This window comes from Rhagoletis pomonella, unplaced genomic scaffold, assembly GCF_013731165.1.
Source record: "Rhagoletis pomonella isolate Grant_MI unplaced genomic scaffold, Rhpom_1.0 Rhpom_scaffold_00006, whole genome shotgun sequence".
NCBI classification, from domain to species: Eukaryota; Metazoa; Arthropoda; class Insecta; order Diptera; family Tephritidae; genus Rhagoletis; species Rhagoletis pomonella.
In genome coordinates, this window is record NW_023458560.1 from 45,379,273 (window position 1) to 45,391,781 (window position 12,509).

The 12,509-nt window shown below is 38.6% G+C and overlaps 6 protein-coding genes across 6 annotated transcripts; 3 read left to right on the top strand and 3 right to left on the bottom strand.

Moving 5' to 3' along the window:
* The first annotated feature begins 6 nt into the window (after nucleotides 1-6).
* Nucleotides 7-1,945, top strand: LOC118740807 (dedicator of cytokinesis protein 7-like). The gene is made up of 3 exons (XM_036472501.1): nucleotides 7-329; nucleotides 529-567; nucleotides 777-1,945. Exons 1-3 carry the CDS (start codon nucleotides 31-33, stop codon nucleotides 796-798), a joined length of 360 nt encoding a protein of 119 aa, XP_036328394.1. The 5' UTR covers nucleotides 7-30; the 3' UTR covers nucleotides 799-1,945.
* Nucleotides 1,946-2,287: 342 nt separating this feature from the next.
* Nucleotides 2,288-6,032, bottom strand: LOC118740789 (ATR-interacting protein mus304-like). Its single transcript, XM_036472476.1, has 4 exons — nucleotides 5,066-6,032; nucleotides 3,360-5,007; nucleotides 3,099-3,278; nucleotides 2,288-3,010 (listed from the first exon to the last, which is right to left on the bottom strand). The coding sequence occupies exons 1-4, from the start codon at nucleotides 5,837-5,839 to the stop codon at nucleotides 2,751-2,753; spliced, it is 2,862 nt and encodes a 953-aa protein (XP_036328369.1). The 5' UTR covers nucleotides 5,840-6,032; the 3' UTR covers nucleotides 2,288-2,750.
* Nucleotides 6,033-6,260: 228 nt separating this feature from the next.
* On the top strand, nucleotides 6,261-7,887 carry LOC118740797 (DNA-directed RNA polymerases I and III subunit RPAC1). Its single transcript, XM_036472486.1, has 2 exons — nucleotides 6,261-6,553; nucleotides 6,612-7,887. Exons 1-2 carry the CDS (start codon nucleotides 6,417-6,419, stop codon nucleotides 7,468-7,470), a joined length of 996 nt encoding a protein of 331 aa, XP_036328379.1. The 5' UTR covers nucleotides 6,261-6,416; the 3' UTR covers nucleotides 7,471-7,887.
* Nucleotides 7,888-7,979: 92 nt separating this feature from the next.
* LOC118740804 (DAZ-associated protein 2) lies at nucleotides 7,980-8,907 on the top strand. Its single transcript, XM_036472498.1, has 3 exons — nucleotides 7,980-8,137; nucleotides 8,194-8,273; nucleotides 8,343-8,907. Exons 1-3 carry the CDS (start codon nucleotides 8,128-8,130, stop codon nucleotides 8,748-8,750), a joined length of 498 nt encoding a protein of 165 aa, XP_036328391.1. The 5' UTR covers nucleotides 7,980-8,127; the 3' UTR covers nucleotides 8,751-8,907.
* A 60-nt stretch (nucleotides 8,908-8,967) lies between these two features.
* Nucleotides 8,968-10,540, bottom strand: LOC118740798 (eukaryotic translation initiation factor 3 subunit I). The gene is made up of 3 exons (XM_036472487.1): nucleotides 10,415-10,540; nucleotides 9,721-10,210; nucleotides 8,968-9,604 (listed from the first exon to the last, which is right to left on the bottom strand). The coding sequence occupies exons 1-3, from the start codon at nucleotides 10,415-10,417 to the stop codon at nucleotides 9,117-9,119; spliced, it is 981 nt and encodes a 326-aa protein (XP_036328380.1). The 5' UTR covers nucleotides 10,418-10,540; the 3' UTR covers nucleotides 8,968-9,116.
* A 626-nt stretch (nucleotides 10,541-11,166) lies between these two features.
* LOC118740801 (protein SCO1 homolog, mitochondrial) lies at nucleotides 11,167-12,372 on the bottom strand. Its single transcript, XM_036472492.1, has 3 exons — nucleotides 11,814-12,372; nucleotides 11,529-11,737; nucleotides 11,167-11,472 (listed from the first exon to the last, which is right to left on the bottom strand). The coding sequence occupies exons 1-3, from the start codon at nucleotides 12,250-12,252 to the stop codon at nucleotides 11,320-11,322; spliced, it is 801 nt and encodes a 266-aa protein (XP_036328385.1). The 5' UTR covers nucleotides 12,253-12,372; the 3' UTR covers nucleotides 11,167-11,319.
* Nucleotides 12,373-12,509: the final 137 nt, after the last annotated feature.

Consider the following 12,509-nt stretch of genomic DNA (forward strand, 5'->3'; position numbering starts at 1 on the left):
CAAGAGCCTGCCGATCCGAAAATATTACAAATGGTGCTGCAAGGTTGTATTGGCACCACAGTCAATCAGGGGCCCATGGAAATGGCTACGGTTTTTCTGGCTAACCTCTCCGATGGCGTGACGGTGCCAACAAAACATCAAAATAAATTACGACTCTGTTTCCGTGAATTCTCCAAGCGTTGTGCCGATGCTTTGAAGAAGAATCGTAATTTAATATCGAGCGATCAAAAGGATTATCAGCGCGAGTTGGAGCGTAATCATGAGCGTTTCGTCGAACGCTTAACGCCATTTATTACATTGACGGTAGCGCAGGCGCAGGGTGTTGTAAAGTAAGAGACGTCGTTTTTTAAAAGGACTTTCATAATTTTGTCTATTGTTATTCATCGTTTTTTTTAGTGAGCACTTGTGTACCTTTTTATATGTGTAGAAACATTTTAGTATCCTATATAGATTATTATTTTGTTTTCACATTTACCATATATATATGTATACAAATGCATTTCTCTTTTTCTCTATCTTCATTTGTAGAGCCAATGCTTACAACAACAAAAGCACACCTTTAAAATGGTAATGTCCCCCTTTTAGTTGGATAAGGCGAAAATTATATTGGATGCACATACATACATACTATATGCTTATAATTTATCGGCACTTACGAATTTTGATTTCGAATCACCTAATAATGGTTTTCTGCCTCTCTTTCCCTATGTCTGTACCTATGGAATTTTATGTGGACTTGATTGTATTTGTAATACTCATACTACAAAAATGTTTAGCGTTTCGGACTATTTTAAGTAAATGCGATTTTGCTATATAGTTCCGTATCGTTTTGTATTCACACTTAGCTCTAATTAAGTATTAGATTGTTAGTATTAAGTTTACCTTTTTTCAAATCAAAACCCAAAAGTGAATTATATGTGTAAGTATGTATTTAAAGACTTTGTGGCACGCGCTAATTTGGAGGGCGATCGGTTTTTTGTACCTCAAGCATTTTTGGCTTTTCGAGCGTAGGATGTACTGACATTGAAACGTTAAATACGCAAATCGATCAAAATATTGATATCGAGAAATATGTATTTCGACCATTAGGTGGATAATTGATGAATATGCACATACATATGTATGTACATATATAGCGATATAAATACGCAAATCGATTCTAATGTTGGATATCGATAAATTTTTACGTGGATCATAATATTGATATCGATAAATATATATATATGTCAATCGTAATACTGATAGCGATAAATACCTGTACCATTCATAATACCGATAAAGATATCGTAAAAATATCGATATTAATGGTTATCGATTAATATTTCGACTATAGTTCGATAAATTTATAATAAAATCAATAACGATATCGATGAAAAATAAGATAAATTCATAGCGATGGCTATAATCAGTTATCCATAATCATGTTTATGTATATCTGTATATATCGATAGCGATATCAACAAATATGTAACATTTCAAAATGCTTTAGTTATTGTAAATTTTTTAATATTAATAATTACATTAGAAGTGACGCATTCTTTTCACTATTATATTCTTGATTGTCCTCTAAATAGCTGCCATTCGTCTACACCTTTGCACAAAACCAAAAATTTTTTTCAAAAAAATCATTTTCAAAATAGTACATTCTTTTGAGTTTGACTGCACATGTCTTATCACAACGCTTTTATTTGTATGCATATTTGAAGTCCATTAAAAGCAATTTATACACATCACTTTAAAGTACCATAATATTAACATATTATGTATTAATAAACAATAGCATTTTATGTAGCAATACTCATTGAATGGTTTATACTTTTATACGAACGCAAAATTAAGGAGTTTGTAAAATGTAAAGGTGCAAGAAAGTACTTTTGAATATGCAGTTTCATATTCTTATGCAATTTATAAATCACTTAAAAATAAATGTTTGTAAAATAAGTAATTTTCTATATTCTTTGCAAATAATTAGGGTGATTAGTTGGTAAAAGTAATTTAGGAAATTTCGTTATTTACATACATACATACATACATATATTTCCTTTAAGTGTGTACTATAAAAAGTTAAATGAAAAAGGCTTCAACATTACTTGTTCATGAAAACCATTTACACTTAACGAAATCAAATGTGTTTATGCCTTGAAATGACGTTCCCACGACAGTCGGGTCTACGTAACCGGAACGACCCAGATTTATATCTGGCCAAGGACTGTCACTCCAGCAACACTCCCCAAAAAGTCTTTGGGGAATTTGTATGCTGCTACAACAACATGCCTTGAAATGAACCTGAACCAGCGTACAATTCAGAAATCAATTATTATCAGTATATTAAAATATGCTTACATATGTCCATATGTAGTGGCCATATATCTAAAAACAATACCTGGCTAGATATAATCTGCGTCGTTCCGGTTACGTTAATACCCTACCTTCGTCCGAACTAGAGTTGAAAATCGTTTATTCTTGCTCACACGTAGTCCACGTCGTGGTTTTTTAAATCAAAAAAATTTTTTTCTTTTATTTAACATTTCAAATTGAATTACATTAAAAATCAGTAACTACAATAGTCACGATGAAATAATAATATATGGCAAATTATGAACAAATAAGGAAAACCATAGTCAAAACGCCACGCACTAATAAAATTTAGTGTGTAACCCGTTTTCTTTGTTGCATAGCGCAAAAAAGCCATTAACAACTAACACTTATCTAATTCAACATACAAAATCTTAAGATGTAGCTGCGACTGATCACTCAAAATTAAATGCATAGCCATTGAGGCCTTCAAAGAATTTCGACTCATCAACAGCACAACGCATTATGTCCAATTTTTCAGCAGCGAATGGCAGATTGACCATAGCATTTGGATCCGCAGTAACACCACACGTTGAGTTATCATTGGTTAACGAATGCCATTCCTTTAGATCGTTAATTACATTAGCAACATTACCCTCTTCATTTAGCTGTTTGGGCATAATATGAAAGGCACGCAATTTGTCAAGAAAGTTCACTAAAAAAGAAAAAAATACAAATAAAATTTACTGTGCAAAATTTGTATGAATGTATGTATGTATGTATGTAAGCAGTTTCGTACGCACTTTGTACGCTGTTAAATTTTAAGCATTTAGCATTTTCCGACCAGCATTCACAGATCAACCACAAATAGTGCTTAGTTGTCTCTTCGGCATAACGGAAGAGGTGCGTCGAGTAGTTGTCGCAAAAAATCGTATGCAATAACTGTACGGATATTTGCGAGATCTCTGCTACGCGTAATGTCTCTAATGAAATTAAAAACAAAAAAAAAATCATGAATTTAATATGAAATAGTCAGTACGTTCTAGAGTAACTATTTCACGCACCTATTTTTCGTCCGTTACACTGCCATTGTCGCATCAGCTGGAAGAGCAGCGTCACCACGCTCAAACATAGCTTCGTATAGCACTCACATCGGGCGCGCCCTTTAATGCTGCTATGTTTTGTGGGCTGTGCAGCCACTTCCTGCGCAACTGCGCTAGAATTCGCTGTTGCGGCCAAGTCGTTTGCTATTGTTGCACTGTCAACGCTCTCTGTTGGCACGCGCGCTTGCTGCTTATTGGTCTGCTCTTCTGTTGTATCCATACGCTGTTCGTTCTCGGTGCCATCTTCGGCATCATCGTCGTCATCGTCATCATCATCATCATCGTAGGAGGGCAACAGCTTGTATATGAAATCTGGCGGCTTCATGAAGCAGTGGTGTGCAAAACGCACATGATTTTCACAAATAACAGCCAGTAGCCGCAGATGCGCTTCACTTAAGACACCGTTCAGTGGAAATGCTATTTCTAATAGCCCCGCATATACTTGCAGAATGCATGAATCATTTGAGAAGCGATAGAGTGAACGCATGCGATCGCTATAGAATGTGCTTTCGTCGCTATTTACGCAGAGCAGCGCTAAGGCTGCTGGCAATCGCGTCAACTCCAGCACCGAATAGGATATCTCCTGAAAAATCCACGCACTCGGACGCACAAAAATTAGCTGTTTCAGCAATCCGCCTACTAGCAACTCGAAGTGATCCTCACTATCTGCGCGCATCTGACGCAATAGCACGCGCAAGAGCGTTGCAAATGCTTCCAGCGCTCCGAAATGCGCACAGATCTCACTGGAATAACCCAATTTGGAAATGGCATGGCATGCGACCTGCAGCAGTGCGTAATCGCCATGTTCTTGCTTGAGCAGTTGTTGTGCGAAATTTGGCGCCTGCGCGCACATTACACTCAAAGCAGCCACATAGCGCCGCAAACTAACCGCGCGTTCATCTGCATGAAATTCTTGCGCTACATGTAAATTGCGCGCACTGAACGTTTGGTCGTCCTTACGCAGATCATAATCATGATAGGGATGTATGTTACAGTGCTTGGGGAACTCAAGTCCATGCACGTAAGTCCAAAATTCGGGCAACGCATTGCAAGCAGATGCAATAGCGCGTTCATTGAAATCCATTGCTTCGGCGGTAGTCCATGACCGTTTTTGCTGCTGCAATTGTAATTGCGCCAGCAGCGTTTGTGCATTAGCCAATTCCTGCTGAAACGGCGTCTGTTGACGTTTTGTGTCGCCGCGCTCTCGGGGACGTTCATAGGCGCTAGCATTCATTTCGGTGAGTTGCGAATTCAATAGCGCGCGCTGCGGTGTTGTCAATGATAAATTGCGCAGGCGGCATAGAAAACGAACATTACAGATTTCCTGTGGATTTTCGACGCCTTCCTCCATTGGCACATCGCCGGTAACATTAGCATTGCGTATACTCATTTCCAGCCGCTGGGTTTCATCGGCGTGCCGCATCTTTAGAACAGAGTATTCTACGTTTCGTAATTTTAACTCCGACTCCTTGGCCTCCACACGTCTAGCCAGTTCGGCAATTTTTGTTTTGCATTCCGTTTTGGCGGCTTCAGCGCTCATAATTTTCTCCATTTTCAATGTTTGCAATTGTTGCTTCATATGGCGCAGCTCATCTCGCAGCAGGGAGGACTGCAAACGAAATTTTAATAACTGAATGTCATACAATATATATATGTTCATAAGTTACCTCTCCATCCTTGCTTTCGATTTTGCCTTTCGATTCACTGAGATCTTTCGCAAGCTTCGCGTTTTCTGCTTTCAACGCGTCCAAACGTTCAGTCAGCATTTTTACTTGCCGCTCCGTTGCTACTTGACGACGCACTGCTGCACTTTGTCCATCTATAGCGGGAGCTTGGGTCGATCCCATTGACATTCTTTTACTGACACCATTTATTCCACTTAGTACTTGCGTCGGTTTTTTAAAAACACTTTCTACTTCCTGGTTTTGCCGCGCTCCACTTGTATTTTCGGGCTTTTGGCCATTCGTTGCCGCATCCAACAACTCGACAAGGTCATCATCATCATCAAGAAATAATTCCGAATGATTGTTTTTATCCACTGTGGTCGGTGGCGCGCTTACAGTGGCTTTTACCGCGGCACATGTCGTTGTTGTAATTCGCTGTGTGCTTGTGGTGGCATGCACATGTGGTGCGAATTCACTGAAAGTAATATCACTTTCGGAGATATTTACCGCCGATGCACTTTTGATTGCCACTTGGGATTCAGCTACCTGTGTTGCTAGCAGTATAACATCGTCGTCATCATCGTCCCACAAATTGTTATTGTTTGAGCCACAGCCCACCGGGCTGTCCACTCTCGCCACCTCCACAGCATTGGGGCGTAGGTGATTTGGCCAAGACTGGCTTGGTCCTAGCGGACGCCCTTTGTTTATGCTGACATCTAATTTCGGTTTTTTCGTGCTTCGGCCGAACTCTTTAAAAGGCTGGAAACGTTTTGCCATTTTGAAAATATTTAATCAATGATGAGCATTGATGCCTTCTACATATTTATTATAAATTTACATCCAAGTGTTAAAAAAAGACTGCGTAAATTAAAATAAACAAATCGTAAATCCCGGTAAAATTCAATACAGCCTGTTGAAAGTCCAATGACAGCTGGGATAAGAGCGAAAAGTGGTGCTAACCCTAAATCAGTGGGATATTTTTTGACAACCATTGCAGGATTCTTTCAAGGCAGTCGTTTTTGTAAAACAAATTATAGGCGTTTTTTTTTGTAATTTAAAGTTACTTCTTAATTCTTTATAAGAAGAACTAATTGTGTTCTATTGTGTAAAATTATCGTTTAAAGTTATTTAAATACTTACTAAAAAGATTTTACTAAAGGAATTACGATCCGGCAACGTTCATTGACCCTTTTATTTTGATGACATTTATCATTTATCGCCGAAAGAAACAAATACCAAAACAAAACTAGTCACGCACGTGGACACCGACAATTTTCGTAAAAAATACAATTTTCGACTCAATCTGGACATTAAATCTACAAAAAAACCACCAAATAAAATATCTTGTTTAAAAATGTCTACAGATACCCAACGTCCCAGGTTGTATATGGACGAGCACAAGTTGAAGCAGGATCCACACGATTATGGACTAGCTGATGAACCTTTTAACTTGGAAACTTTTAAAAACAAGTTCCAAATAGTTGTTGTAAAGTAAATAAAACCTCTTTTTACCTTCAATTCCTTTAACTTATTAATAAACTTTCTCCAGATACGATGGCAACGAAATGGAGTTTGATATGATTGGTGTCCATCCGGGCATAGCAAACGCGTTCCGTCGTCTTATGCTCAGCGAAGTGCCTAGTATGGCTATTGAAAAGGTGTACATTTATAATAACACATCAATTATGCAAGATGAAGTGCTAGCACATCGCTTGGGTCTCATTCCGCTACGCGCAGACCCTCGACGCTTTTTGTACAAAACCGAGGAGAGTGGTGATCAAGGAAATGAACATGATACCTTAGAATTTGAATTGAAGGTAAAGTGTACGCGTCGCAAAGATGTAAAGGACTCATCAAACTTCGACACCATCTACAAGAACCACAAGGTTTATTCCGGTCAAATAAAATGGCTACCAAAGGGCAAACAATCACAACTTTTCAGCGAAACAGATGTTGGTTGTATACATGATGACATACTGATTAATCAATTGCGTCCGGGACACGAATTGGACTTGCGTCTATTGGCTGTGAAGGGTATTGGCAATGATCACGCAAAATTTTCACCAGTAGCTACTGCTTTCTACAGGCTGTTGCCGGAAATTAAATTGAATCGCAGAGTAGAGGGCAAAGAAGCATTTCTGTTGCAAAAATGTTTCTCTCCCGGTGTTATAGGAATCGATGAAAATGACTGTGCCTATGTGAAAGATGCACGCTATGATACATGCAGCCGTAACGTATATCGCTATCCGCAATTGGAAGATGCAGTAACAATGGCACGTGTACGTGATCACTATATATTTAGTGTTGAATCGGTAGGAGCACTTAAGCCTGACGTGATTTTCATCGAAGCCGTGAAGGTGCTTAAAGAAAAATGTCGGAAATTCTTAGAGGAGATTGAAGCAGCGTAAAAAATATAAAAGTTATTGTATTAATAAAATTATTAACATAAGTTTTGCGACAAATCTTTTTCTTTGTACTTAATTTGCTTCTACACCAAATGTGTCGGAGAAATATGAGGCGAGCGCTCTCACACTTTTGCTATGTGTTTGGCTGTGCTTCTCCTCCAAATTGAGGTGTGATTCCAAATGTTAGAGCACGAATGGAAATACCCAAATATTTATTCCGCCTCCGAACAGCAAATAGTTTTTAATGAGAACCATTTCCAAAGCGGAAAAGTCGGAGATTTGCCATTGCCTGCAGGGGGGCGTTACATTTTGCTCGGACCAGGGATTGAACTCAGGCCCTATAGAATGGTAGTACGCATCTGTAAGTTCTCAGCTACATGGGAAACAAAATGGGGAAATATCATGAACAATGGGAAACAATTTCCAAGTACCGAGTACCAAGCTTCGATGGGAACACCCCTAATATATTTCGTATGTCACCAGTACACTGAATGCAACCCTGTGGATTAGTGGCATCGCTCGCTTTGTTTTGATTCTAGTGTCATCGCATATAAACAAACGTCATTTAAAAATTGTTCAATCAAAAAATGAACGCCAAAAAAATATCTTGCTAAATTGAAAAGTTTGATAAAAATTTCAAAAATACCGCATAGTCTGACAATGTCCAATGGTAATAGCAAAAACAATGAACTATAAAAAATACTCTAACTAATATTTATATTATAGAAAGGAAGATTGTTACCACAGCCGGACCGCCATCAGCGCCCGTTGCCCTCAATGGCGCTGCAGCCAGTGGCTTCAATCATGTAAGTGTATAGCATAAAACAAATGCTTAAATACATACATAAGTAAACTGCTGATGTATTGATTTTCAGCGTCCACCGCCTCCTTCCTACGAAGAGAGCCAGCGCATGTATGTAGCTGCTGCTAATCGGGTGGCACCAAACCATATGCCTAATTCATACATGCCAACATACAATTATAATGCTCAGCAACATCAAATGCAGACGCCCAATTATTCAGCACACTATGCTGCGCCACCACCACAGTACTACCAACATCATTATGTGACTGCAACTGCTCCTGCTACGTTCAACACAACACAAGCAGTAAAAGAGCCTCATGTATTATCGTTAGCTGCGGGCGCTAAGATACGAACGACTGCAACCGGAGCAGTAAGCATACCGCCACCACCACCAGGTTACGCACCGACTGCGGCCCAATATGCCGCCATGCAAGGACAACCTGTCGTTTTGAAGAAAACAAAGCGGTCGTTCTTCTAAGGGGAAATCCAAACATATATATATATATATGTATAAACATTATATAGACATTGTGGATAGAGGAAAAGCTATAGTCTTGTGTATTAATGGAGTATTTCGATTTAATTATTGAACTATGCTTTTGTTCCATAAATTCGATATATACAAAATATTAAAATTTTTTTGTATCACGAAAATATGTATGTATTCATTTATTTAAAAAAAAATAAAATTGTAATTAGTTTTTCTTCTTGTTCTCACATATCTTTTGAAGTTTATTTTATTTGCAAACATATTTGCGTACCACCTTTAATTTCACACAAATAAAGTTACAAAAAAGGTTATTATTGGGGACTAATATATAAACTATGCAATAAGCATAAGTTTCTACTCGAAGATGTTTTCAAAATATGTACTGTCGAAATTTTGCACACGTACGAGACCATCCTCTCCACCTGAAGCGTAACTTTTGCCATCCGGATGGAAGGCCAAACTGTTAATGGGACCGAAATGACCCTTAAGACGCGCAAATTCTTCTTCGTAAATTAAGTGGAAGAAACGTGAGTCAAATTTGCCCGCTTTAGTTGATGTCGTGGTCACTTCCATAGCATCTTGACCACCACCCAATACCACATGATCCATGATAGGGCTAATTGAAGCAGAGTTTACCGGCCTTTCAGTTTTGTATGTCTTAAGACACATCAACGATTCGGAGTCAAATAGCTTGGCTGATGTATCCTTGGAAGCTGTGACAAACATTGTGCCATCTTTGTTCATTTGCATATCATTTATACCAGCTGTGTGGTCATTCACCGAATTGATTTCGCGACCACCCTTGCGAATATCCCATATAGAAATCTGTCCATTATCGTGACCTAAAAGGTTACGATATGTTTAAAATATGATTTCAAAATAATTACTCGGTAGGTGGAACACAAACCCCGAACTTCGGATTCAAAGGGAATTGCAGAACATGGCTGATTATCATTACCTGTGATAATGGTTTCATCCAATGGTCCCCATAACATGGAAGTGATTTTCGATGGTAGCATTGGTAAACGTAAAATTGGATTTTGTTCCGCAATGCTCGAGTCTGCTGTACGTACATCGATAATAAATAGCTCGCAATTTTGACCCATAGCTTTATCTGTGGAATACGCCGCTTGGTTGCCGGAATAACTGAAAGTGGCGGTACGCACAGATGACTTGGCAGGAATCGAAGCAATCACAGCACCGCATTCCACATCCCAGATCTTCGTGGTCATATCACCAGCGCCTGAAATGAGCTTTGATGTTGTCCAATCAACGTCCAAACACCAAACCGCACCCTGATGGCCATCATAAGTGCCCAAACGTTCGCCGTTTAGTGAATACCAAACGTTTGGCTTTTGATCTTTAGAGCATGAAAACAACAAGTCACCTTCCCGATTGAACTTAATTTGCGTTATAGAACGCTCATGCCCTTGCAGCATTAAAGGTCGCTAAAACGAAAAAATATATAATGAAACTTGCACTTGTTTAACATCTTGCACAGGCAATCGATGAGCAACCAAATATTTTTTAGGTTAGGTGTAGTGGAAAATCCAATTCCACTGTATTTTAGCTCATATTTTAGCGATTTGCTTTATATAAACACTTTTGGTTGCATTCAAAGATTCCAGCTTATATTAATATAAAATATATACCATTTTGCACTGTTTTTATTTGTTTTCGCAAAAAATTAATTATTTTATTGCCGTGGACAGCGCTGTGAAATGCCAAAAAGAAGCTTCGTGTGCAGCAGCAGTGGTGACAACACAAAATTGACACAATGAAATGTCAATAACAGAGCAAGATGCCAGACTATTTTTTATAAGGGATTTCCTGCATGAACGAAAGACACAAGATCACGCGGGAACGAAAGAACGAAAAAAGTTATTTTCCAGCTGCCGAAATCTCGACGCCATCTTTGTTGTAAGAAGTAAACAACGAAGAGAACGGAGAAAACCGCGAAATTGTTGAACGCAAGAAAAATCATTTTTATTATGCAAATTCTTCTATAAATCGTGCCGTTGTGTTAAATTATTCTTTATCTTATGTGTACACACGTTGTCACAAGCGAAAATGAAGAAAATTGCAGTAAAAAGCCACCATCAAATTGTAAACAACGAAGAAATGTAAACAAACGGTTCAACTTTTTTCCTAAATGCGATTCTAACGGGCTAGTCTCCTGCCCGCGTGATCTTGTCTTTTTGGTTCATGGATTTCCTGCAACGAAAATCAAATAATTACATCAGCCCATGGTGGAATTATATTCCACCATGTATCAGACAATAGTCAAACGTTGAGTTTTGTCATTGGCTTGGGAATAGGGCTGATAGCCGTATCAAAAACTTGCTCTGCATATTGCTTCCGCGATTTGCCACATTCCATTACTTTTGAAATAAAATAACACATGTTTTGGCAATAGTTAAAAACAAATACTTTTAAATAAATTTATTGCGCGTAGCTCTAGTTGCAGACATGTTTAAATGCAACCACACATTAAAAATCAACATTTTCCTTGGAACTGGATAACAAGAAATTTTCACTTATATTTGTGCAAATCTCCTTATCCGAACCATGACTTCTGGTTTAAACTGTTCCATTTGGCAATATTTACTGCTATAGAACTTATGCACTGATCCTTATCACGATTTTGTCCATAATAATCCACAAACTCACCATCCGGATTCACAAGGTACATGATGATAGTGTGATCAACCTGTGCAGGAAAGCATTATTATGGAAATATCACATAAATCTCATTGATAATCTTACAATATAATCATTATCGACATCGCGTGGGCCAGCACTAAAGTAAACACGGAATGCTTTGCAAACATTGCGTATTTGTTCCACGGTTCCGGTGAGACCCAACAACTTTGGTGAAAACTCTTTCACATATTTGCCAACAATCTCTTTAGAATCACGTTCCGGATCCACAGTGATGAAAATGGGTTGGATATCTGGCGACTGTGGTGACTTTTCTACAGCAATCCAAAGATTATTAAAAATTCATGGAAGTTATATAGTATTATCTCTATTATGTGCTTAACACCTTACCTATCGCATCCACAACAGCTGCCATTTTCTCCAACTCATCAGGACATATATCCGGACAATGCGTGAATCCAAAATATATAAGCAGCCATTTACCAAGAAAGTCTTCCGACTTACGTACTTTACCCTCGGGATCAACGAGTTCCCAGCGGCCACCAATAGCCGCTTTGCCCAACTGTCGTTTTCGTTCACGCATAATAGCCTCTTCTTTTTCCTTTTTTACATATAACATAAAGCCTAGACCAATTACACCGGCACCACCGATAAAGGCTAAACTCTTCCACGAAATTGGACCTTTACCCTTTGTGGGATCAGTGGCGGTGAATCGTCGCTGGAGGTGATTGGGCGCCACTTTTGGTGTCAGCTTGGTTAGGCCTACATGTTGCCAAAATGAAGGCGTTCTACTGCAATTATTGACGAGACGTTGCAAGCTGCTTGACATACTTTTGCTGCTGAACTGAGTGGATATGAGCAATTATTACTGATGTAAATGCAATTCAATGCAATTTATTCCACTATGCGGCTTTTTTACGTAAAGCAAATGTGAAGAATGGACAATTTATGCGATCAGCTGATTGCGAAATGGTATGGTATTGCCAGATTTGTAAAGAAAACATTTAAAAATTTGTGCACCTCTTTTAAATTGATATATTGTGGCGAATACTGCGGCAACACAAAGCGAACAACGAGAAATAGGCA